This window comes from Pongo abelii, chromosome 19 (genome assembly GCF_028885655.2).
Source record: "Pongo abelii isolate AG06213 chromosome 19, NHGRI_mPonAbe1-v2.0_pri, whole genome shotgun sequence".
Classification (NCBI taxonomy): Eukaryota; Metazoa; Chordata; class Mammalia; order Primates; family Hominidae; genus Pongo; species Pongo abelii.
Genome location: NC_072004.2, coordinates 56,579,811 through 56,605,962, shown reverse-complemented (window position 1 = coordinate 56,605,962; position 26,152 = coordinate 56,579,811). Strand labels below are relative to the sequence as shown.

Sequence of the window (26,152 nt, the reverse complement as noted above, 5' to 3'; positions counted from 1 at the left end):
GTGTGGTGGCATGCTCCTGTAATCCCAACTTCTAGGGAGGCTGAGGCAGGAGAATTGCTTGAACCTGGGAAGCAGAGGTTGCAGTGAACCGAGATGGCGCCACTGCACTCCAGCCCAGGTGACAGAACAAGACTCCATCTCAAAAAAAAAAAAAGAAAGGAAAATAAATTATTTAGGGTCAGGCTAAGTGGCTCACACCCCTGTAATCCCAGCACTTTGGGACGCCAAGGCAGACAGATCACTTTGAGCCCAGGAGTTCGAGACCAGCCTAGGGAACATGAGGAAACCCCATCTCTACTAAAAATACAAAAACTAGCCAGGCATGGTGGCACATGCCTGTAGTCTCAGCTACTTGGGAAGCTGAGGTGGAAGGATGGCTTGAGCCTAGTAGACAGAGGTTGCAGTGAGCCGAGATCCTGCCACTGTACTCCAGCCTGGCTGACAGAGCCAGATCCTGTCTCAAAAAAAACAAAAAGAAAAAGAAAAAAAATCCTATTATCTATAGCTTTAGCTTCTTTTTACCCTAAACTTCCAAATAGATTTAAGCAAGTTAAGCCAAGATCATGCAAGATCATGATTATTAAGCAAGATATAAAAGCAGGGCCATCTACCCACTGAAAATTTTCTGGTTAAAGAAAATATGTCGGCCAGGCGCAGTGGCTCACGCTTGTAATCCCGGCACTTTGCGGGGCTGAGGCGGGTGGATTACCTGAGGTCAGGAGTCCGAGACCAGTCTGGCCAACATGGTGAAACACCATTTCTACTAAAAATACAAAAATTAGCCGGGCATGGTGGCACGCACCTGTAATCCCAGCAACTCAGGAGGCTGAGGCAGGAGAATGGCTTGAACCCAGGAGGCAGAGGTTGCAATGAGCTGGGATCGCACCACTGCACTCCAGCCTGGGCAACAGACCGATACTCTTTTCAAAAAAAAAGTGTATAAAAGTTAATTTTATATGTTTTAAAATGATAGTTAAACCTTCATAATCAAGTTTACATACATCATCAGGTAAGAGAATTTGAAATTTAAAATGTTAAAAAATCTTGAGCATTGAAGACGCTGAAATAATCTGTAATATAGAAGAAATATCATGATATAAGTAGCAATTTTCAAATACAAAGAACTCTGGTGGCTGATCTGAGTGTAATGGTGTTTACAATTAATTGATTACAACCAGTTACAGATTTCTTTATTTCTCCACTCCCACTGCTTCATTTGACTAGTCTTAAAAAACAAACAAACAAAACAAAACAAACAACCTCTTTGGGCAGGCCTTCCTAACAGAGAAGGCAAAAATATGCACAGTCAGCATCATTACAATTCAGAGTATAATTGAGATTCCCACTAAAGCAAGTAAGTTTGTTGTTGTTGTTGTTGTTGTTTTGGAGACTCCAATTCAGGCTGGAGTGCAGTTGCATGATTTAGGCTCACTGCAACCTCCATCTCCTGGGTTCAAGCAGTTTTCCTGCCTCGGACTCCCGACTAGGTGGGATTGCAGGCGCGTGCTGCCATGCCCAGCTAATTTTTGTATCTTTAGTTGAGATGGGGTTTCGCCATGTTGGCCAGGCTGGTCTCGAGCTCCTGACCTCAAGTGATCTGCCTGCCTCGGCCTCCCAAAGTGCTGGTATTACAAGTGTGAGCCACCACACCTGGCCTAAAGCAAGTAAGTTTTATGTGCAGCAGGGGCTGAGAGATCCCAAGGTAGCTGTGTACAAAAGGGAAGAACAGAGCAATCACTGGGCTGAGTGGCTTTAGATTCCTAAGAACTTAGAACTTAGACTGTTCCATAACTCCCAGCAATCTTAGGCATTTATCCCAGAAAAATGAAATACATGCTTACAAAAACCTGTAAATGATTTTTTAAAAAATTTAATGATTTATTTTATTATTATTATTTAAAACAAGGTCTTGCTCTGTCACTGAGGCTGGAGTGCAGTGGTGTGATCTTGGTTCACTGCAGCCTTGACTTTCTGGGTTCAGATGGTCTCCTGCCTCAGCCTCCTGTGTAGCTTGGACCACAGGCGCATGCCACCATGCCTGGCAAATTTTTTGATTTTTTTTTGCAGAGACAAGATCTCACTTTGTTGCCCAGGTTGATCTTGAATTCCTGGCCTCAAGTGATCCTCCCACCTCAGCCTCTTGAGTAGCTGGGACTACAGGTATGCACCACCATGCCTGGCTAATTTTTAAATTTTTTGTAGAGATGGAGTCTCACTGTATTGGCCAAGCTGGTCTCAAACTCCTAGGCTCAAGCAATCCTCTTGTCTCGTTCTCCCAAAGTGCTGAGATTACAGGCATTTTTTTAAAAATAAAAATATGTTACCAGGGAGATGCAGCCTTCCATGTAAAATGAAGGCACATTCCCTAAAACCTATACGTGAATGTTTACAGCAACTTTATTCATCAAAGCAAAATCCTGAAAATAACCTAAATGTCCTTCAGTAGGTAAATGACTGAACAAACTCTGACATTTCCATACAATGGAATACTATTCATCACTAAAAGGGAATGAACTATTGATACATGCAACGAACTGGATGGTCCTCAAAGACATTATGCTTAGTGAAAAAAATCAACCTCAAATTGTATTGTAGATTCCATTAACTGTAGCCTGGAAGAGCAGATTAGGGGACAGGGACTTAGGGTAGGGTAGAGAGTGGGTACCACTACAAGAGATTTCTTGTGTGGTGATGAAATGGCTTTGTATCTTGTTTTTTTTTTTTTTTTTTTTTGAGACTCACTCTGTCACCCAGGCTGGAGTGCAATGGTGCGATCTTCGCTCACTGCAACTTCCACCTCCCGGGTTCAAGCGATTTTCCTGCTTCAGCCTCCCGAGTAGCTGGGATTACAGGCGCCCCCCACTAAGCCTGGCTAATTTTTGTATTTTTAGTAGAGATAGGGTTTCACCATGTTGGTCAGGCTGGTCACAGACTCCCGACCTCAGGTGATCTGCCCACCTCAGCCTCCCACAGTGCTGGGATTACAGGTGTGAGCCACCGCGCCCGGCCACAGCTTTGTATCTTGATTGTGTAGTGGTTACATGAATCTATACATGGGCTAAAATTGCATAGAACTACACACACACAAATGAATGCGGTGTTTAAAAAATGATGAAAATTGAATAAATTATGTAGTCTAATGAACAGTAAGGTACCAGTGTCAATTCCAGGTTTTGATACTATACTATAGTTACATCAAGTGTAACTTGATGTTCCTTTTGAGGAAGCTGGGTGAAGGCTGCATGGGACTATACTATACTACAGGTATGTACCACCATGCCTGGCTAGTTTTTAAATTTTTTGTAGAGATGGAGATTCTCTGTATTGCCCAGGCTGGTCTCAAACTCCTAGGCTCAAGCAATCCTCTTGTCTCATTCTCCCAAAGTGCTGAGATTTAAGTCTATAATTCTTTCAAAATAAAAGGCTCACTTTTGGCCTGTAATCACAGAACTTTTCCCTTGATTCCCATATTTTTCCAGAAGCCTCTGGCTTTCTGTCATTTTTTAATTTAAAAACTCCAAAAACCTTTCAGCAGCAATTTCCAAACATCACAGTAAAAATGTTTCAATAAAGTTCGTCATTCATATTACCAACATACTATATAATTGATACAACTTTTGCAATTCTTTTTTTCCTTTCCTTTTTTTTTTTTTTTTGAGATGGAGTTTCGCTCTGGTTGCCCAGGCTGGAGTGCAATGGCGCAATCTTGGCTCACCACAACCTCCACCTCCCGGGTTCAAGCGTTTCTTCTCCCTCAGCCTCCCGAGTAGCTGGGATTACAGGCATGCACCACCACGCCCAGCTAATTTTTTGTATTTTTAGTAGAGGCGGGGTTTCTCCATGTTGGTCAGGCTGGTCTTGAACTCCCAACCTCAGGTGATCCACCTGCCTCGGCCTCCCAAAGTGCTGGGATTACAGGTGTGAGCCACCACACTGAGCCTACTTTTGCAATTCTTACAGTATGATTTATAAGAATTTTACATTAGCCTTTTAATTTCCAGATGTAAACCCAAAATATAAACATTAAAGGAATTGGGGCACACAGTGGTAGTGGGAAAATGTGGCTCTTAATGACTTTTCATTCATTCACACTTAACATAGTGGTTCTTTCTTTTAGTGCTCTGGTTCCAAAGTTGCATAAGTATTTTTAATTTAATTTAATTTAATCTAATTTAATTTTATTTTATATTTTGAGACGGAATGTCGCTCTGTCACCCAGGCTGGAGTGCAGTGGTGCAATCTTGGCTCACTGCAACCTCCGCCTCATGGGTTCAAGCAATTCTCCTGTCTCAGCCTCCTGAGTAGCTGGGATTACAGGCACACGTCACCATGCCCGGCTAATTTTTGTATTTTTTAGTAGAGACGGGGTTTCTCCATGTTGGTCAGGCTGGTCTTGAACTCCTGACCTCAGATGATCCACCCGCCTCGGCCTCCCAAAGTGTTGGGATTACAGGCATGAGCCACTGTGCCCAGCCAAGTTTTTTTTTTGAGAGAGTCTCACTCTTGCCCACACTGGGGTGCAGTGGCACGATCTCAGCTCACTGCAACCTCCACTTCCCAGGTTCAAGCAATTCTCCTGCCTCAGCCTCCAGAGTAGCTGGGATTACAGGTGCCTGCCATCACGCCCGGCTAATTTTTGTATTCTTAGTAGAGAGGGTTTCATCATGTTGGCCAGACTGGTCTCGAACTCCTGACCTCAAGTGATCCACCCGTCTTGGCCTCTCAAAGTGCTGGGATTACAAGTGTGAGTCACCGCACCTGGCTGTAAGTTTTGAGGGTCAGCCCCTAACCCTGTTTTCCCATAAGCTCTGTTATCCTTAGTGTATGAATTTGCAGAAGTCAAGATTTTGCAGTGACTTGTATATTTTGTTACAGCTGAAACACCTGTATGTAAGTAAGCCAAAAACATTACAAAGCACCATGTAAACAAAAGGGCAAAATAAATTCTCAAACTCATTTACTCTATTTTTTTAAAAAATAAAGAAGTAGATAATTTAGAACTATTTATTTATTTATATAATTTTTAAATTTGAGACAGAGTCTCACTCTGTCATCCAGGCTGTAGTGCAGTGGCTCAATCTCAGCTCACTGCAAACTCCACCTCCCGGGTTCAAGAGATTCTCCTGCCTCAGCCTCCCGAGTAGCTGGGGTTACAGTTGTATGCCACCACGCCCGGCTAATTTTTGTATTTTTAGTAGAGGCAGGGTGTCACCATGTTGGCCAGGCTGGTCTCGAAGTCATGACTCCAAGTGATCCACCCGCCTTGGCCTCCCAAAGTGTTGAGATTACAGGCGTGAGCAACTGCGCCCAGCCTAGAACTATTTAAAATAAATTATTTTTATGTGATTTTTTTTAAAAAATTATGTTTTTATTAAAAGTTCACTGTAAGCATAATTTTTTTTTTCCAGTAAATATAGCAGGGCCTGGCATGGTAGCTCACACTTGTCATTCCAGCACTTTGGGAGGCTGAGGTAGGAGAAATGCTTGCGCCCAGGAGTTCAAGACCAGCCTAGGCAATATAATGAGATTCTGTCTCTACAAAAAATTTTTGAAAAATTAGCTCGGCATGGTGGTGCGTGTCTGTAGTCCCAGCTGTGTGGGAGGCTGAGGTGTGGGATCACTTGAGCCTGGGAGATCTAGGCTGCAATTAGCCATGATCCGGCCACTGTACTCTACCCTGGGTGACAGAGCGAGACCCTGTCTAATATATATATATAGTACACATAGGAGGGCAAGGAGAGAGGGAATGGAGATTTGTCATTTAATGGTATAAAGTTGGCCAGGCAAGGTGGCTCACCCCTGTAATCCCAGCACTTTGAGAGGCTGAGGCAGGTGGATTGCTTGAGCCCAGGAGTTCGGGACCAGCCTGGGTGACATGGTGAAACCTCATCTCTACAAAAAATACAAAAATTAGCTGGGCATGGTGGCACACACCTGTAGTCCCATCTATTATAACTCAGGAGGCTGAGGTGGAAGTATTGCCTGAGCCAGGGTTGAGGATGCAGTGAGCTTTGGTTGTGCCACTGCACTCCAGCCTGGGTGACAATGAGACGTCTCAAAAAAAAAAAGGCATAGAGTTAGAGTTGTTTTCACTTTTGCAAAATGAAAAGACTTCTGGACTTTGGTTGCACAACAGTGTGAATATACTTAAAACCACCAAACCGTACATTTAAAAATGATTGACATTCAATTTTGCTGGGTGGCGGGGGGTGGGGGTGGTGAGAAAATAAATTTTAAAAATGATTAAGATCTTAAATTTTGGCTGGCGTGGTGGCTCACACTTGTAATCCCAACACTTTGGGAGGCCAAGGCGGGCAGATCATCTGAGGTCAGGAGTTTGAGACCAGCCTGGCCAACATGGTGAAACCACATCTCTACTAAAAATACAAAAAATTAGCTGGGCATGGCGGTGTGCGCTTGTAATCTTAGCTACTTGGGGGGCTGAGGCAGGAGAATTGCTTGAACTCAGGAGGCAGAGGTTTCAGTGAGCCAATATTGTGCCACTGCACTCCAACCTGGATGACAGAGTGAGACTCCGTCTCAAAAAAAAAAAAAAAATCTTAAATTTTATGTTATGTGTATTTTAGCACAATTAAAATTATATATATATGTATGTCTATCTTGTATTTTTAAAGTTTTGGGATATTGAGCATATTTTCCAATAGAAACTTAAAATGGTGGTTAGATTCTTGGATTAGTTTACAAAATCCTATTTATATTTTATATTTGATTCATAACATAGCTAAAAGATGACACATTTGCAACAGTATTGATCTGTATCTATATATACTCATATATAGAGATATATAGCTACATATTTTTTAAACAGGAGTAAAGTTACAGAATATTCCATATATTCATCTTTTCATTTTGTTCCATTGGATTCTGACATGTTTAGTCTTTAGCTGTAAGTACCGTAACCAACACAGAAGTGGTATTGCAAAAGCAGAGATGGTAATAGAGAAATTTTAGTAACATCATTACACTATGAGGCTCCAACATCAATCCTGACCCATTTATCAAGGACTAGCCACTATTAAGTGTGGTATTATTTGCAAATGAATATTCATAATTCCAGGAATGCTTGTAATAGATTTCAACATATTGTCTTGGGAAATACTGAAAGTTGTGAAGTAATCCTCTTTATTTGAGCAGTTGTGAAAATAACATGTAATATTGCTTGTGTCTTTTAGAATTCAGATATTCCTATACTCTTCAGTCTACAACGTGTCCTGCTCATTCTTGGCCTTTTCTTCACTGGCCTCTTGCCCTTTGTGCCCATTCGAGAACAGTTTTTTGAAATCCCAATGCCTTCTATTATACTGAAGTAAGTGGTTACCCTTTTATTTTAAAATCAATTATCAATTACAGAAAGACTAAGATAAAAGCTCACTAATATCAATATCAATGATGAAGAAGAGATTTCTGTAGTGATTTCCATGTTCTATTACCTGACCTATATTATGCATTTTTATATAATTAAGACACATTCTCTAAAACAAATAATCAGGACCCATCTCAGATTATAATGATTTTCTGTGCCTGTATAGTCAGAAATCAGATAAAAGGAATTTAATTTAATTACAGAAGATAAATAATTATTTTATTCTCACATCAAATAGCAATTGCTCTCCACTTTCCCTTACTGCTTTCTACTTCATTGACAGCTTTACCCAGCTCAAATTCCATTAAACTCCAAATTAAACAATGGTATTACTGTAATACATTTAGGAAGAAAAAACCCCCACCACCGTAAAAACCTCTGGAGATGGGAAAATAAAAGGGTATAGTTAGTTTATATAGGATACTTTTTTTTAGTGTTTTGTTTGTTTGTTTGTTTGTTTTTGAGATGGAGTTTCGCTGTTGTGGCCTAGGCTGGAGTGCAAAGGTGTGATCTCCACTCACTGCAACCTCCGCCTCCCGGGTTCAAGTGATTCTCCAGCCTCAGCCTCCCGAGTAGCTGGGATAATAGGCGCCCGCCACCTCGCCCGGCTAATTTTTGTAGTTTTAGTAGAGACGGGGCTTCACCATGTTGGTCAGGCTGGTCTCCACCTCCTTACCTCAGGTGATCCACCCACCTCCTCCCAAAGTGCTGGGATTATAGGCGTGAGCTGCCTTGCCCAGCCAGGATCCTTTTATATTTACGCAATTCCTCTACTAGAAAAGCCTTGCATTTCACTTGCTAATTTACTAGCAAGATAAAAATACATAGATTGTAAAAATATATAGGTACATAAAAACACTTACATTGCCTGACAAATACTAAGCACTCAAAATTGATAGCTTTTATTGTTATCTTTGTTATTATAAAGAATGATAGCGTCATCTCAAAATTCTACACACGTAGAATGTGATTTCTAGCTGTGGATTCATAACTGAATTATGACAAAGGAATTTGGAATTGTTGGGGAGATTATTTAAATGTGATTTTATTTGCATGAAAACACTTTTCATGGCCGGGCGCGGTGGCTCACGCTTGTAATCCCATCAGTTTGGGAGGCCGAGGCGGGTGGATCACGAGGTCAGGAGATAGAGACCATCCTGGCTAACACGGTGAAACCCCGTCTCCACTAAAAATACCAAAAAAAAAAAAAAAAAAAAATTCTCCGGGCGTGGTGGCGGGCGCCTGTAGTCCCAGCTACTCAGGAGGCTGAGACAGGAGAATAGCGTGAGCCTGGGAGGCGGAGTTTGCAGTGAGCGGAGATTGCGCCACTGCACTCCAGCCTGGGCGACAGAGCGAGACTCCGTCTCAAAAAAAAAAAAAAAGAAAAAGAAAATACTTTTCATATCCAACAGAACTTTAAAAAATCAAGCTGAAGAGCTTTCCTCTTTTATAGCATGTCTCAATAAAGCTAATGACTTGGGGGAAAAAAATAAAGCTGAACGTTAGTGTAGCAGTCATCAGACAATACTGCTAAGAAAAACAGGCCAGGTGCAGTGGCTCACGCCTGTAATCCCAACATTTTGGGAGGCCGAGGCAGGAGGATCACGAGGTCAGGAGTTTGAAACCAGCCTGGCCAACATGGTGAAACCCCATTTCTACTGAAAATACAAAAATTAGCCAGGCTCGCCTGAACCCGGGAGGCAGAAGTTGCGGTGAGCCAAGATCGCGCCACTGCACTCCAGCCTGGGCAACAGAGCGAGACTCCTTCTCAAAAAAAAAAGAAAGAAAAACAATTGGCCGGGCGTGGTGGCTCATGCCTGTAATCCCAGCACTGTGGGAGGCTGAGGCGGGTGGATCACAAGGTCAGGAGTTCAAGACCAGCCTAGCCAACATGGTGAAACCCAGTCTCTACTAAAAATATAAAAATTAGCTGGGCACAGTGGCGGACACCTGTAATCTCAGTTACTCGGGAGGCTGAGGCAGGAGAGTCGCTTGAACCCCAGAAGTGGAGGTTGCAGTGAGTCGAGATGGCTGCACTCTTTTTTTTTTTTTTTTTTTGAGACGGAGTCTCGCTCTGTCACCCAGGCTGGAGTGCAGTGGCACGATCTCGGCTCACTGCAAGCTCCGCCTCCCGGGTTCACGCTATTCTCCTGCCTCAGCCTCCCGAGTAGCTGGGACTACAGGCGCCCACCAACACGCCCGGCTAATTTTTTGTATTTTTAGTAGAGACGGGGTTTCACCGTGTTAGCCAGGATGGTCTTGATCTCCTGACCTTGTGATCCGCCCGCCTCGGCCTCCCAAAGTGCTGGGATTACAGGCGTGAGCCAACGCGCCCGGCCGAGATGGCTGCACTCTAGCCTGGGCGACAGAGCAAGACTCCGTCTCAAAAAAAAAAAAAAGAAAAGAAAAACAATTTAGTCAGTACTCTTGTGCTCAACTTCTATTTCATGCCTGTTTTCCAATTTCAGTATCTTAGTGATAAACATGTTTGTTTATTTATTCCTAAATTTATGAACATCTTTGTAGCTGTTTCTCAGACAAAACAATAGAAAACGTTTCTTGTCTACTAAAAAAAAAACAAACCCTATTTTATTTGCTAGATTAAAATGATCCCTAAACATTTATTCCTGGCCGGGCCAGGGGCTCCTGCCTGTAATCTCAGCACGTTGGGAGGCGGAGGCGGGCGGATCACCTGAGGTCAGGAGTTCCATACCAGCCTGGCTAACATGGTGAAACTCCATCTCTACTAAAAATACAAAATTAGCTGGGCATGGTGGCACACATCTGTAATCCCAGCTACTCGGGAGGCTGAGGCAGGAGAATCGCTTGAACCCAGAAGGTGGGGGTTGCAGTGAGCCGAGATCACGCCATTGCACTACAGCCTGGGCGACAGAGCAAGACTCTGCCAATAAATAAATAAAGAAAACATTTATTCCTAAAGTACTTAGCTTTCCTCTGGTCTGGAGTGGACTGTTTGCTCTATATTTATCTTCATGTGTTCCTTTTAGAAGCAAATATTGTTGAAATACAGAGACATAACAACAAACTCCATAGAATTAATATTTTCTCTGAAAAGGGATTATGGATTAAGACACAAGTAGGATATCTTTTGTGTGTTTTAATACTTCTATAGAAGACAATGGATACTTTCTAAGACAATATAGTGATTGTTTAATGAGGTAATCAGTATTTGAGCTACTAATTCCCTAATATTCCTGAAATTGCAACCAGGACTTTCCACTGGGGCCAGAGTTAGGGAAAAAAGGACTTGTACTTTATTTAGTACTTTTTTCTTTTTTTTAGAGACAGAGTTTCACTTTGTCGCCCAGGCTGGAGTGCAGTGGCGCAGTCTTGGCTCACTGCAACCTCTGCCTCCTGGGTTCAAGCGATTCTCCTGTCTCCAGCTCCTGAGTAGCTGGGATTACAGGCGTGCACCACCATGCCCGGCCAATTTTTATGTTTTTAGTAGAGACGGGGTTTCACCATGTTGGCCAGGCTGGTCTGGAACTTCTGACCTCAGGTGATGCACCAGCCTCAGCCTCCCAAAGTGCTGGGATTACAGACATGAGCCACCGTGCCTGGCCTACAGATATTTTAAAGGGAAGGAAAACACGTGGTAAACTGCTCACTTTAATCTATAATACAGTTCGGTCTATGTTTAAATTTGCCACATACTAAATTGTAGGAGACAAAGCAGTAGAAAGATTTCACCAAAAAAGAAATGAGATATGAGCCTAGGGCACCAGGGTCTCTGGAAAGACAATATTTATTTATTTATTTATTTATTTATTTATTTATTTATTACTTTTGAATAGGGATGGCAAAAAGTTAGCTTGAGACCAGTGCAAACAGAACCCAACTGGCCTTTATTTTATTTTTGTCCTTTTTACAAATATTTTTTGAAAATATACAAAGTACAAGGCACTGTTTTCATTTTTGAATTTGTTTCATTTTATCACACTGATATATTTCTGTGTTTCTAATTTGTAATTCAAACTTTATTTTACCCTAGGCTAAAAGAACCACACACCATGTCCAGAAGTCAAAAGTTTCTCATCTGGCTTTCTGATCTGTAAGAATTTTAATTTCCTAATATGCAAGTTATTGCTTCAGCTATATTTATTAAATACTACCCTTAAAATTTAGTGCAAGCTTTCCACATGTAATTTGTAACAAGGACAAACTGAGCATCTGCTATGTAAAATGTGTATGAATCATTTAGAAATATCTTAATTACTAATCACAAAACCTTAGGAAGAATCTTGAGAGATAATCTCATCCAACTTCATGGGAAAACTGAGCCCCCATATACCCAGTTAAATTATTTACTTGGGGTTGTCTAGCTAGTTAGTAGCAGAACTAGGTTAAATAACCATTCCCTTTTGCTTACTTGCTGGTGAAAAGAAGTGTAGCAACACAGTATATATAAAAGTGTATGTTGCCTACAGCACATTTCTCAGAAAAATCTGCTCTGCACCAAGACTTAACAGCAGAAAGGGAATCCCACCTATAGAGTGGATATCAACTTTAAAGAAAATGCCTTAATTTAGACATGATGAGTTTAATTTTAGTAAAAATCACAAAATAATTGTACTATATTTTGCTTTAAGATGGAACCTTGAATGCTTAAATATTTTAATAGTCCCAAATCACAACTTTTTATTATTTAACGCCTTTTTTTCTTATTTTATTTTATTTTTATTTTATTTATTTATTTTTTGAGACGGAGTCTTGCTCTGTCCCAGGCTGGAGTGCAGTGGTGTGATCTCGGCTCACCGCTTCCTGGGTTCAAGTGATTCTTCTGCCTCAGCCTCTCGAGTAGCTGGAACTATAGGCGCCTGCCACCATGCCTGGTTAATTTTTGTATTTTTTAGTAGAGATGAGGTTTCATCATGTTGGCCAGGTTGATCTCAAACTCCTAGCCTCAAGTGATCTGCCCACCTCAGCCTCCCAAAGTGCTGGGATTACAGGTGTGAGCCACCACGCCCAGCCTTAACGCCTTTTTCAAAGAGTCTTAAACAATTAGTTTGATCTTTTCTCTCTGTCAGTGTTTATTCTTTTTTGCTTTATTCTTGATTTAAGCTCTAGTTTTCAAGGATGCCTTTTTTTTGTACTCAAGTAAAACCAGGATGCATTTTTTTTTCTTTTTTCAACCTTATTAACTGACAAGATGCATTGTTAATTGGTGTTAAAAGCACATGATTTCTAGTTTCTGTTATTTAATCATTCTAATAGACATAACAGAATAGAAATAATGTCTTTCCAGTGCAATGAATTCCTATCTTGCTCAAGAGGTTTGTATTTTGAAAGTTCACTTATCAGTGAGTTACTTGGAACAAAAAAATATTTTTTCCCTAGACATAGGATAGTGTAATTAATGGACATAATGCTTCTGACATAGCTTACAAAAGACTAATCCATTGTGTAATGAACTATGATGTTATAGAAATTGACCTGCATTTGTTGACTTATTTTAACTTGGAAAGTTAGGAACACATATTAATAGTAAGAAAGGAAAGCCAGCTCTTTCTCCTTCTTCAGCAGTGAGAATGAGGCAGCCTCTTTTCCATTGAGCTGTGCCAACAAGAATGGGTCTCCTACAGATCTGGTAGCAGCAAGAAGTAGAAAGGAGGTTCTGGTTGTCCACCAACCAGCAGCCTGCAGTGAAAGGAGATCTAGCAATTAAGACATAAATTAATTCACAACAGCCATTATTACTTGAGACCATTTCTTTTATTGCGAAGCATTGGGATTAAATTAAACTGGGATTACTAAACTCTAAATTGACTAAATTAGGACTAAGGACTAAATTCCTAAATCAGTTATGCTTTTTCTTTTCTAGCTTACTAATGAGGAAAGCTTTGTTTGACCACCTAACTGCTCGAGGCATTCAAGTAAGTTTCTGGAATGATGCATTTTGGAAGCAGCATAGCTCACCAGTTTAACACAAATATAAAGGGCAAGAACTTTTAACTGACTTAGTTTGGCCCTTGACTTTGATGCTGCTGCTTTACTGATCCACAAATGAGGACCTTAAGCTCTTCCTTACAGTTAGCAATAAAGCATTGGCATTTCTGGATCTAGATTCCTCTTATGTACAGAATAGCTGATGCCAGAGGGGTGGGATAGTGTTTGTGTGTGTGTGTGTGTGTGTGTGTGTGTGTATATATATACATATATATATATACACACATACATATATATACACACATACATATATATATACATACACATACATATATATATGTATGTATATTTCTTTTTTTCTTTCTTTTTTTTTTTTTTGAGATGGAGTCTCGCCCTGTCACCCAGGCTGGAGTGCAGTGGTGCAGTCTTGACTCACTGCAACCTCCACCTCCCAGGTTCAAGCAATTCTCATGCCTCAGTCTCCTAAGTAGCTGGGATTATAGGCACGCACCACCACACCTGGCTAATTTTTGTATTTTTAGTAGAGACTGGGTTTTGCCATGTTGGCCAGGCTGATCTCGAACTCCTGACCTCAAGTGATCCGCCCGCCTTGGCCTCCCAAAGTGCTGGAATTACAGGCATGAGCCACTGCGCTCAGCCAGGAGAGTGTATATTTAATAAGCACCACGAATTTTTTTTTAACACCCCTCATTCCTGTAAGGAACAAAGTGGAATTTTAAAAAAGGATCTAATGATTTATTTAAATGGTAGCTTTAAAAGGTTATTTCTAAATGTACCAAGACTGTAGTGGATAAATACTGTTATAAAAATAATTTTCTATTTTAACATTTCTTCTCATACTTCTCACACTTCTAATTTTCAGGTGTATATTTGGGTATTAAATGAAGAACAAGAATACAAAAGAGCTTTTGATTTGGGAGCAACTGGGGTGATGACAGACTATCCAACAAAGCTTAGGGATTTTTTACATAACTTTGCAGCATAGAAAAAGAGGTACTTAGAAGTATTGAAGGAAAAAATGAAGACCTAAGAAAAAAATATTTCATGATCATTTCCCTAAGCCATTTCCAGAATGGTAAAAGGTTTAATCAGTTTTTATTACCTCATTTTTAAGCCTGTATGAGAATGTAGAAACTATATATTATATGTATATTTATTTTAAATAATATTGTATATTTTATGTTTGTAAATTGTTTAGAAAGATAATTGGTTATGAGATGTAAGTTTTAATTTCTTAATGTGCATTTTTGTTTCTAGATCTTATACAGAAATCTTGATTAATAACATACACAGAAATGTACATACTACATCATCTACAGAAATCTTGATCAATAATCTAGAAACTAGGTTATCTAGGTTATTGATCAAGATTTCTGTAGATGATGTAGTGTTCTATCATAAGTAATTCTAGAATCAAAGACTATTGGATACATTTGGCATTGGGCTGAGTGTAGTGGCTCATGCCTGTAATCCCAGCACTTGGGGAGGCTGAGACAGGCGGATCATCTGAAGTCAGGAGTTTAAGACCAGCCTGGCCAACATGGCAAAACCCCATCTCTACCAAAAATACAAAAATTAGCCAGGCGTGGTGGTATACATCTGTCATCCCAGCAGCTCTTAAGGCTGAGGCACGAGAATTGCTTGAACCCGGGAGGCAGAGGCTGTAGTGAGCCAAGATAGCACCACTGCACTCCAGCCTGGGAGACAGAGTGAGACTCTGTCTCAAAAAAAAAAAAAAATTGGGAGGCTGAGGCGGGTGGATCACGAGGTCAGGAGATCAAGACCATCCTGGCTAACATGGTGAAACCCTGTCTCTACTAAAAATACAAAAAATTAGCTGGGCGTGGTGGTGGGCACCTTAGTCCCAGCTACTTGGGAGGCTGAGGCAGGAGAATGGCGTGAACCCAGGAGGCGGAGCTTGCAGTGAGCCGAGATCGCGCCACTGCACTCCAGCCTGGGCAACAGAGCAAGACTCCGTCTCAAAAAAAAAAAAAAAAAAAAAATTGGCATTAGTCTTCACTGGAATACAATCAATTAGTAAAAGATTTTTTTTTTTTTTTTTTGACATGTAGTCTTGCTCTGTCGCCGAGGCTGGAGTGCAGTGGTGCAATCTTGGCTCACTGCAACCTCTGCCTCCCAGGTTCCAGCAATTCTCCTGCCTCTGCCTCTCGAGTACCTGGGATTACAGGTGCCTGCTACCATGTCCAGCTAATTTTTGTATTTTTAGTAGAGACAGGGTTTCGCCATGTTGGCCAGACTGGTCTCAAACTCCTGACCTCAGGTGATCCACCCACCTCGGCCTCCCAAAGTGCTGGGATTACAGGTTTGAACCACCGCACCCGGCCAGTAAAAGAAATTTTGAAGGCCACTGCAGCTATTTGGTAGTGTCTTGTTATTTCTAGGTGCACCTTAGTTAAAGGGGAAAAATAAAATGGAAAAAAGCTTGGAAATCAGTGATGTGTAGTTATTTGGCAAGTTATACATAATTAGCAGCAGCCAGGCTCAAGAAGATAAAGGTTGATTAGTTGATCAGAAATAAAATCTGTAGAGTGAATTAGATTTCTGAGTTGTTGTTGTTAATGGAACATTCTATTTGAGACCTTTTTCAGGTGTGTAGCAATTCTACCATGTCCATTTTTTTAAGCATTAAAAAGGAACTTATCAGTTGTAAATTAAGACAAGATCCAAATAGTCATATTTTTGTGTTTCCTCTAAAAAAATGTAAGATTTCCATTTTTGGCATTGACTAACTGAGCCTACATCTAGATTTTAAATACCATCTTGAATCCTAATAATTATATTAAACTGATGAAAGTGCATATCATTGTTCCTAACATATATGAACCCCCATTAAAGATGTTCCTGATCTTTAAAATTCATTAATCTGAGTATTAAGTAGAAACAGAATTTTCCAAAGCATTAGACATCACTTTCTCAGTTTATCTGAGGTGACTTTGTATACATCTGTTTCTAATATATTTGACTAATTTTCATGATCTCAGATTGTGAGGTAAATGTAATCTGGAATAATAAGTGTCTTTTACCTAGATTACATCTCTCATTTGGAGTTTGGCAATGAAACAGCTATGAAGAATGACTGTACTCTCCCTTCTGTCCCTGGATGACATAAATATCATTTGCTTTGTTGTTTAAACTGAAATAAAGTTTTCCAAGAACAAAGTAAGCATTCTTCATTTTTTTCAGTTTTAATCCCAAATATACTTTATAGATTTTTTTTGCAGAATTTAATGAGATGATGCTTTAATCATATGAATAATAAATGCGCCTGAGATTTCTCTCTAGTAAAGAAAAGAAAATATGGAAACACTTTTATGGTAAGAAAGTTACTTCTTGGCATTTGAACAAATAACTTGGGCGGGTAATCCACTGAATCAGTCATTTTCAATTTCACTTATTGTAACTTGTGGTTATAGTTGCTAGGGATCATTGTGATCGTCTTTGATAGAAATCTTTTTGTTATTTCTCCTTTCTAAATTTTGCTTTGTTATGATTCAGAACAGATCATATTAAAGGGCCATCTTATATTTTATGTAAACCAGTAGAAGGAAAAGTACCCAACAAGGTAAAGATGTTTAGAAAATAATGTTTCAAAAGTTTGATGATTTTATAGTCAAGGTGACTTTAATTTTCTTAATAAAAACATAGTATTTTCTAACAAGGAAGTTGGTCATCATTCAGTTAACATCTGAATTCTGCTTTTTGATGGGGCATCAGGTTTTTTGTTTGTCTGTTTGTTTTTTGAGACAGGGTCTTGCTCTGCCACCCAGGCTGGAGTGCAGTGGCTCAGTCTCCACTCACTGTAGCCCCAACCTCCCTGGCTCCAGTGATCCTCCTACCTCAGCCTCCTGAGTAGCTGCCACTACAGGAGTACACCACCACACCCTGCTAATTTTTGTATTTTTTTGTAGAGATGGGGTTGCTCCATGTTGCCAATAGCTCAAGCAATCTGCCCGACTTGGCCTCCCAAAGTGCTGGGATTACAGGCACGAGCCACTGAGCCCGGCCTCAGAATTTCTTAAAGTTCTCATTTCAGTTCTAGAAATTGAGGAGGGGGAGGGACTATAGGGAGTCATCTCATAGCCACACCATGAAGAAAGGATGGCTGTGATGGGTTGAGAAAACAGAACATAAATAATAAATCATAGTATGCTCCAGTATGGGAAACCATTAATATATAACACAGCCTGAATGATTTTGCCTAGAGTTATGCAACATGGTGACCCCAGAAAGAATCCATTGGAAAAAAAAAAAAATCAAAAGAGATTCTGCAATAGATAAGAATGACAAGTCAAGGGTGGCCATGAATGCCAGGTTGAAGAGTTTGTTCTAAACTGAAAGTCATACAGCTCAAGTAGATGGCTAAACTTGAGACAATAAAAACAAGAACCAAAACTGCTAGGCAATAATATGACATAATGATTTCAGTCACAAAAGAAAAATGTAAAAAACAGTCTGCAACCAGGCCTCAAAACAAAAGCAGAACTAAAGAAGTCAGATGCGTCAGAGAGGAAATCAAAATGCTCGGAGTGTACTAAGACATTTTCTGTGCCTTATTTAGGTAGCATTGAAAAATTAATGTTGGAAAGTTGATCATCCTATAATCTGAAAGAAAGATACAAGCCTAGAGCAGAGAACTGTCCAGAAACCAGGTCAGAAGTCTAAACAGAAGTCTAAATTGCCATTAGATTGCATAAAAATTTGGTGGCCAGGTGCAGTGGCTCATGTCTGTAATCCCAGCACTTTGGGAGGCTGAGGCAGGGAGATCACTTGAGGCCAGGAGTTCGAGACCAGCCTGGCCAACATGGCAAAACCCCATCTCTACTAAAAAAAAAAAAAAAAAGTTAGCCAGGTGTGGTGGTGCACACCTGTAATCCCAACTACTCGGGATTACACGAGAATTGAGGCAGGAGAATTGCTGGAATCTGGGAGGCGGAAGCTGCAGTGAACTGAGATGGCACTGCTGCACTCCACCCTGGCCAACAGAGTGAGACTCCATCTCAAAAGAAAAAAGAAAAAAGAGGCCGGGGGCAGTGGCTCATGCCTGAAATCCCAGCACTTTGGGAGGCTGAGGCGGGCAGATCACGAAGTCAGGAGATTCAAGACCATCATAGCTAACACGGTGAAACCCCTTCTCTACTAAAAATACAAAAAATTAGCTGGGCGTGGTAGCACGTGCCTGTAGTCCCAGCTACTTGGGAGGCTGAGGCAGGAGAATCGCTTGAACCCAGAAGGCAGAGGTTGCAGTGAGCCAAGATCGTGCCACTGTACTGCAGCCTGGGCAACAGAGCAAGACTCTATCTCAAAAAAAAAAAAAAAAAAAAAAAAAAAAGGAAGTAATGGTACTATAAGTAGGGGAACAATGAATCTATGTGTCTCTTTAAAGGAAAAATTAGGCCAGGTGCGGTGGCCCACGCCTATAATCCCAGCACTTTGGGAGGCTGAGGAGGGTGGATCACCTGAGGTCAGGAGTTTGAGACCAGGTTGAGCAACATGGTGAAACCCTGTCTGTACTAAAAATACAAAAATTATCAGGGCGTGGTGGTGGGTGTCTGTAATCCCAGCTACTCTGGAGGCTGAGGCAGGAGAATCACTTGAACCCGGGAAGTGGAGGTTGCAGTGAGCTGAGACCATGCCATTGCACTCCAGCTGGGCAACAAGAGTGAAATTCCATCTCAATAAATAAAAGTTAAAAAAGGGAAAAAATAATAAGAGCTGGCGACTGGATAAGCTTAAAAGAAGAAGGGAAAGTTACAAAGCTGCAAAAAAATGGGGAACCTGGAGAGGAGAAACAATGTGGTGGTAAAGATGATGAATGTGGGCGCACTTGAGTTTGAAAGGGCAAAAAGAAGTTTGAGTGGCTATGCTTTAGACATATTCGCCCTTGGATGAAAGGCTAAATCTGGAGGAATAGATTTAGGAATTTCGTCTTCTTCATAGGTATGAATTTGCAAAGTTAGCTCTTTAGAGGTGAAATTAGTTGCTTCTCAGTATACTACTTGCAATTTGAATAGTACCATGCCACCAGATGCCTAGGTCGTGAATGCCTAGTGAGACTGAATAATAACATACAATACAACAAATGATCTCTTTCATTTATGCCTTTTTCTTTCAAAAGTAGAGAGCTCTATTAAAACAGACATTTTTTTTTTTTTTTTTTTTGAGATGGAGTCTTACTCTGTCTCCCAGGCTAGAGTGCAATGTTGCAATCTTGGCTCACTGCAACCTCTGCTCTCGGGTTCAAGTGATTCCCTTGCTTCAGCCTCCCAAGTAGCTGGGACTACAGACACATGCCACCACACCCGGCTAATTTTTGTACTTTTAGTGGAAATGCACTTTCACCATGTGGCCATGGTGGTCTCGAACTCTTGACCTCAAGTGATGCACCCACCTCGGCCTCCCAAAGTGCTGGGATTACAGGCGTGAATCACCGCACCCAGCCAAAACAGGCATAATTTTAACTCATCGCATTATTTATGAAAAGAATACATTATTCTGCTTTGTTGAGTAGTTTTTAAATTTAGTTTTTTAAAGTCCTAAGATAACAAGGCAGGTCCTGGACAGCCTCTCCTGGGCAAGAGGAGGCTGAGCAGGTGTAGCAGGTTACCCATTCCCACTTTGTTGAGAGCTGCTCCATTTTTTTCTGTTTCATATATGAGTTCAACATAAAATTGATTTGAAATAGGAATTATCTGCAAAAACCTTTTTTGCATTCTTTGATCTAAGCTTTTTCCCCTCTGGACTTTAATAGAACCTCCCTCTCTCTCCTCCTCTTCCTCTCTTTCTTCTTCCCTCCCTTCCTTCCCTGATAACTCATTCTAAGCCTTTAAAAAATTCAGTCAGTTCCCTTAATGGTTTATGATTTTTTTTTTCTGGTCAGAAACTTCTCAAGAACAACCAATAGGTGGGGAAGGAGGGGTGAGAGACAGGCATAGGATATGAACAGCTAATTCACAAGTGTAAATGGCCAAGAAACATGAAAAATGTTTAACTTCCCCATAATAAAAGACTTACAAAATGAAATGATATTGAATATGATACTAATTCCCGACTCTCAGGTAGGCAAGAATGAAAGTGTTGGTGAGAGGCATAGGAGAACAAGCACTCATAAACTGTTGGTAGGAATATAAATTGACAGAGCCCATCCCTCCTCCCCTGCTTTTTTTTTTTTTTAAGACAGAGTCTTGCTCTGTTGCCCAGACTGAAGTGCAGTGGCATGATCACAGCTTACTGCAACCTGTGCCTCCTGGAATCAAGCAATCCTTCCACCTCAGACCCCTGAGTAGCTGGGACTACAGGTATGTACCACCACGCTGGCTAATTTTAGTATTTTTTTGTAGAGACAGGGTTTTGCTATGTTGCCCAGGCTGGTCTTAAACTCCTGGGCTCAAGCCATCTGCCCACCTCAGCCTCACAAAGTGTTGGGAATATAGGTGTGAGCTACAACACTCGGCCTTGGCAGAACACTTCTAGGATAAATTTGACAGTACCTTCAAATACATCCTTTCATCAGAAATTCCAGTGCTAGGAATAATATTCCAAGAAAAAAATAGGATGAGTGTCCAAAGATACATATGCAGAGTGAAAAATTGGAAACAACCTAAATATACAACATTAAAAGACTGGTTAGGCCAGGCATGGTGGGTCACACCTGTAATCCCAGCACTTGGGGAGGCCGAGGCGAGCAGATCACTTGAGGCCAGGAGTTCCAGACCAGCTAACATGGCAAAACCCCGTCTCTACTAAAAATACAAAAAAAAGTAGATGGGTGTGGTGGTGCGGGCCTGTAGTCCCAGCTCCTTGGGAGACTGAGGCACGAGAATTGCTTGAACCTCCCGGGAGGCGGAGGTTGCAGTGAGCCAAGATCACACCAGTGCACTCCAGCCTGGGTGACAGAATGAGACTTCATCTCAAACAAAACAAAACAAAAAACAGTGAGGGAGGCCAGGCGTGGTGGCTCATGCCTGTAATCCCAGCACTTTGGGAAGCCAAGGTGGGCGGATCATGAGGTCAAGAGTTAAAGACCAGCCTGGCCAACGTAGTGAAACCCTGTCTCTACTAAAAATACAAAAAAAAATAAGCTGGGCCTGGTGGCGGGCTCCTGTAGTCCCAGCTACTTGGGAGGCTGAGACAGGAGAATCGCTTGAACCCGGGAGGTGGAAGTTGCAGTGAACCGAGATCGCACCACTGCACTCCAGCCTGGGCGACACAGCGAGGCTCTGTCTCAAAAAAAAAAAAAAACAAACGAAACAGTGAGGGAGGCCATGCATTCCATTCCAAGGCATCTGTGAGCCCACAGAGCAGACACCATGAGCAAAGCTCACCCTCCCCAGTTGAAAAAATTTATGAACAAGAAATTATCATTGAAATTAAATGATGGCAGACATATTGTGAAGATTTGATCCCTTTATGAATCTTGGGATAGATGAATGTGTGGAGATGGTGACTAGTAGGCAACAGAACAATATTGGAATGGTGGTAATATGAGGAAATTGTATCATCATGTTAGAAGCCTTGGAATGAGTAAAAATAATGGCTGTTCAGCAGAGAAACCTATGCCCTCTCTCTATAGGGCCTGTTTTACTATGATGTAAAAATTAGGTCATGTACATTTTCACATTAGACTTTTTTTTTTTTTTTTTTTTTTTTTTGAGACGGAGTCTTGCTGTGTCGCCCAGGCTGGATCTCGGCTTACTGCAAGCTCTGCCTCAGCCTCCCGAGTAGCTGGGACTACAGGCGCCCGCCACCGCGCCCTGCCTTTTTTTTTTTTTTAAAGTTTATTTAACAAAATGTCTGGCCGGGCGTGGTGGCTCACGCCTGTAATCCCAGCACTTTGGGAGGCCAGGACGGGCGGATCACAAGGTTAGGAGATGAAGACCATCCTGGCTAACATGGTGAAACTAAAAATACAAAATTTTAGTCTCTACTAAAAATACAAAAAAATTAGCCGGGCGTGGTGGCGGGCACCTGTAGTCCCAGCTACTCAGGAGGCTGAGGCAGGAGAATGGCGTGAACCCGGGAGGTGGAGCTTGCAGTGAGCCGAGATCCAGCCTGGGCTACAGAGCAAGATTCCGTCTCAAAAAAAAAAAAAAAAATCCCAAAACAAGGGACTGGTTAAATAAAATATGATAGATCCTTATAAAATATGACTGTTCTATATCTACTGATATGAGAATATTAAGTGAAAACACTAAGCCACAAAATTGTGTATTGTGTAAATAAAAAATATTCATCTTAAAGGTCTGAAATGCTATCTGCCAGTGTTAATAGTGTTTTTTTTAAATTGTGGTAAGAAGGCCGGGTGCGGTGGCTCACGCCATTATTCCCAGCAATTTGGGAGGCCGAGGCAGGTGGATCACCTGAGGTCAGGAGTTTGAGACCAGCCTGGCCAACGTGGTGAAATGCCGTCTTTACAGAAATACAAGAATTAGCTGGGCATGATGGTAGGTGCCTGTGATCCCAGCTACTTGGGAGGCTGAGGTGGGAGAATCGCTTGAACCCGGGAGGCGGAGTTTGCAGTGAGCCAAGATTGCGCCACTGCACTCCAGCCTGGGCAACAGAGCGAGACTCTATCTCAAAAAAATAAATATATAAATACAGAAATAAATAAGATGAAGTCATTCAACTCAGTTGTGATTTCACAAGTCATCAACAAAAGAGTTGATCATTGAAATGAAGAGAAAAAGCTGAAGGAAGAGTTCAGTAGGAAAAAGAATGACCCAGAAAGTCAAGTTTAGAATATGCCCAAGGGAGAGAAGGTGTGGTCTGAGAAACAGAAGCAAGGGAGAGGACGTTTTCAACTCCATGAAAACAGAATTTAAGAGAAAAGATAGGCTGGGCGCGGTGGCTCAAGCCTGTAATCCCAGCACTTTGAGAGGCTGAAGTGGGTGGATCATTTGAGGTCAGGAGTTCGAGACCAGCCTGACCAACATGGTGAAACCTGGTCTCTACTGAAAATACAAAAAATTAGCCAGGTGTGGTGGTGCACATCTGTAATTCCAGCTTCTTGGGAGGCTGCGGCACGAGAATTGCTTGAACTCAGGAGGTTGCAGTGAGCTGAGATTGTGCCACTGCACTCCATCCTGGGCAACAGAGCAAGACTCCATCTCAAAAAAAGAAAGAAAGAAAGTAGGTGATTATCATCAATGCCTAAAAGAGAATACTGAGATCAAGGGCCAGAAAAGGGATAACTGCATTTTTTTTTTTTTTTGAGACAGAGTTTCTCTCTGTCACCCAGGCTGGAGCGCCGTGCCATCCTCATGGCTTACTACAGCCTTGACCTCCTAGGCTTAAGCGACCCTCTCACTTCAACCTTTAGAGTAGCTGAGACTACAGGCATGCGCCATGACGCCTGGCTGATTTTTGTATTGTTTGTAGAGATGAGGTTTCGCCATGCTGCCCAGGCTGGTCTCAAACTCCTGAGTAATCCACACTCCTTGGCCTCCCAAAGTGCTGGGTTTACAGGCATGAGCCACCGCACCTGGCCTGCATTTGTTTCAAAAGGAGGCCTCTGTAACTATGGTTCATTTATCTCTATAGTTGATGGAACTGATATGAGATTGCAAAGGAATCAAGAGGACTGAATTATACTAAATGAGGCTAGTAAAAATCAGCCACTTATTCACAGGAATTAGAAAATCAAGACATCTGAAAGAGCAGCAGTATCAAGTGAGTTGTGTTCTATGTGGGAGACTTATAAATGTGTGAAAACAAGAAAGAGCTAGTGGAGAGATTGGAGATATTGGAGAGAGAGGACATGTGAGCAATGATCTCTTCAAGACTGTGTGGCTTGTAATTTATTCAACGAATCCTTAGATTCGCTGAATGCCTGCCTTGCCAAGCACCTGAGTTACAGCTGTGAATCATACTGAACATTTCCTGCCCTTGGTACTTATGGTCTAGTTAAGTTATCCAGAGCTAAGCGAAGAGAAGGAAGAGGTATCTTTTTTATATATACTTCAGGGAAGGATGGGAAGAAAAGTATAAAAGACTGGGATGGGCCAGGCACCGTGGCTCATGCCTGTAATCCCAGCATTTTGGGAGGCTAAGGCAGGCAGATCACCTGAGGTCAGGAGTTCGAGACCAGCCTGGCCAAAATGGTGAAAACCCCCGTCTCTACTAAAAATACAAAATTAGCCAGGCGTGGTGGTGCAGGCCTGTAATCCCAGCTACTCGGGAGCCTGAGGCAGGAGAATTGCTTGAACCTGGAGGTGGAGGTTGCAGTGAACCAAGATTGTGCCATTTGCACTCCAGCCTGGGCAAAAAGAGCAAAACTCCATCTCAAAAAAAAAAAAAAGGAAAGAAAGACTGGGATGATTTTCACTTGAAAGAGGATAAAGTAGTAAAGCCAACTAGTGTGGTCTGTTACTCTTCTTATAGGACATCAGTCCTATAGGATTAGGGCCTGCCCTTATGACTTCACTTAACCTTAATACCTGCTGAAGGCCCAGTCTTCAAATACAGTCACACTGGGGGTCAAGGCTTACACATATGAATTTGATGGTGGAGGGGGGCGTGGGGCGTGGGGGGCACAATTTCGTTCATAACAGGTGGGGATGGGGGTCAAAGCAGAGAGCTAGAGATTGGTTATGTGCAAGATGATGCAGAGATGGGAAGGGGAAAAGGCAGCACTTGCAGCTGACTGCAGAAGGGCTAGGAGAGAGAAGAAATCTAGTGTAGCCAGGGATTGTCAGAAAGAAGTTGTGTATTTCTTTGTTTCCTTGGATACCTACTTGGAGATTTAGAGTACTGATAACAAACAATCTAGATCACTAGGAGGAGGAAATAAACTTTTCAAAGGTTTAAATTCTTTATTTTGAGACAGAGTCTCACTCTGTCACCGAGGCTGGAGTGCAGTGGCATGATCTCGGCTCACTGCAACCTCCACCTCCCAGGTTCAAGTGATTGCCCTGCCTCAGCCTCCCGAGTAGGTGGAATTACAGGCATGCGCCACCATGCCCTGCTAATTTTTGTATTTTTAGTAGAGACAGGGTTTCACCATGTTGGCCAGGCTGGTCTCGAACTCCCGACCTCAAGTGATCCACCCACCTCGGCCTCCCAAAGTGCTGGGATTACAGACGTGAGCCACCACACCCAGCCTCAAACGTTTAAATTCTGATTAATTTGAGGAATAGTGAATTTGAAAGTTTGGGCATTGTTAAATAACGGTAAATGTTACATTTATGTGAAGTTTAAATTTTTCTTCACGTTTACATGTATTCCTGTGTTTCTTACTACAACCTGGTAGAGCAGTTGAGATTAAAACCTTCCTGTTTTTTGTATGAAACTGTAAGTTAGATGATACCTTCAAAGGGAATTTACAGGGTCACCTGGCTAGAAGTGATGTGGTTGGGTCTCCTTAACCTTCCAACCCACTCTGACTTTTCTAATTTTTCTTCCATTCACCATTCAATGCTGAGAGAAATGTAAAAAGCCGGGAGAAAGGGCAGTTGCAATGTTACGCTATAGAAAGTAAACTTTCCAAATAAAAGCTACAAAACAGAAAAGTCCCATATGCCAAATGTACTTACTGTTCCCTGACTTAAACACTATTAATAGCATTTGTGGAGATAGGAATCAAGCTACTATTCTCAGGAATAACTGAAACCATTGCCTGGGGGAACAGATGGAAAACTATACCACTACCTTTTTGAGAAATTAAGAAATCCCAGGTAAGAACAAAGTAATATTAAACATTTGTCATTCAACACTTAGAATTGGTTTGGCTTATGCAACTAGATAGATGAATGGTGGGGTCACTTACTGAGATGGAGAAAACTGAGAAGGAAACAGATTTCCAATGGGAATGTGAAACATTCTGAT

At 41.6% G+C, this 26,152-nt stretch overlaps 1 protein-coding gene and 1 pseudogene across 3 annotated transcripts in view; both read left to right on the top strand.

The window, feature by feature from the left end:
* Positions 1-16,490, top strand: part of GDPD1 (glycerophosphodiester phosphodiesterase domain containing 1) — a 55,975-nt gene extending 39,485 nt beyond the window's left edge. Inside the window, exons 7-11 of one of the 3 annotated variants that reach the window (XM_054537030.2) lie at positions 7,194-7,327; positions 11,397-11,456; positions 13,227-13,278; positions 14,175-14,305; positions 16,361-16,490. In XM_054537030.2, coding sequence (XP_054393005.1) covers positions 7,194-7,327; positions 11,397-11,456; positions 13,227-13,278; positions 14,175-14,297 — 369 coding nt within the window. In that variant the 3' untranslated portion in view covers positions 14,298-14,305; positions 16,361-16,490. Of the gene's footprint in view, positions 1-7,193; positions 7,328-11,396; positions 11,457-13,226; positions 13,279-14,174; positions 15,078-15,635; positions 15,835-16,360 lie in introns of those variants that run through there. The other 2 variants (XM_054537031.2, XM_002827317.5) reach the window with 2 other exon arrangements.
* Positions 16,491-18,643: 2,153 nt separating this feature from the next.
* Positions 18,644-21,947, top strand: LOC129051394 (small nuclear ribonucleoprotein G-like; annotated as a pseudogene).
* The last annotated feature ends 4,205 nt before the right edge of the window (positions 21,948-26,152 follow it).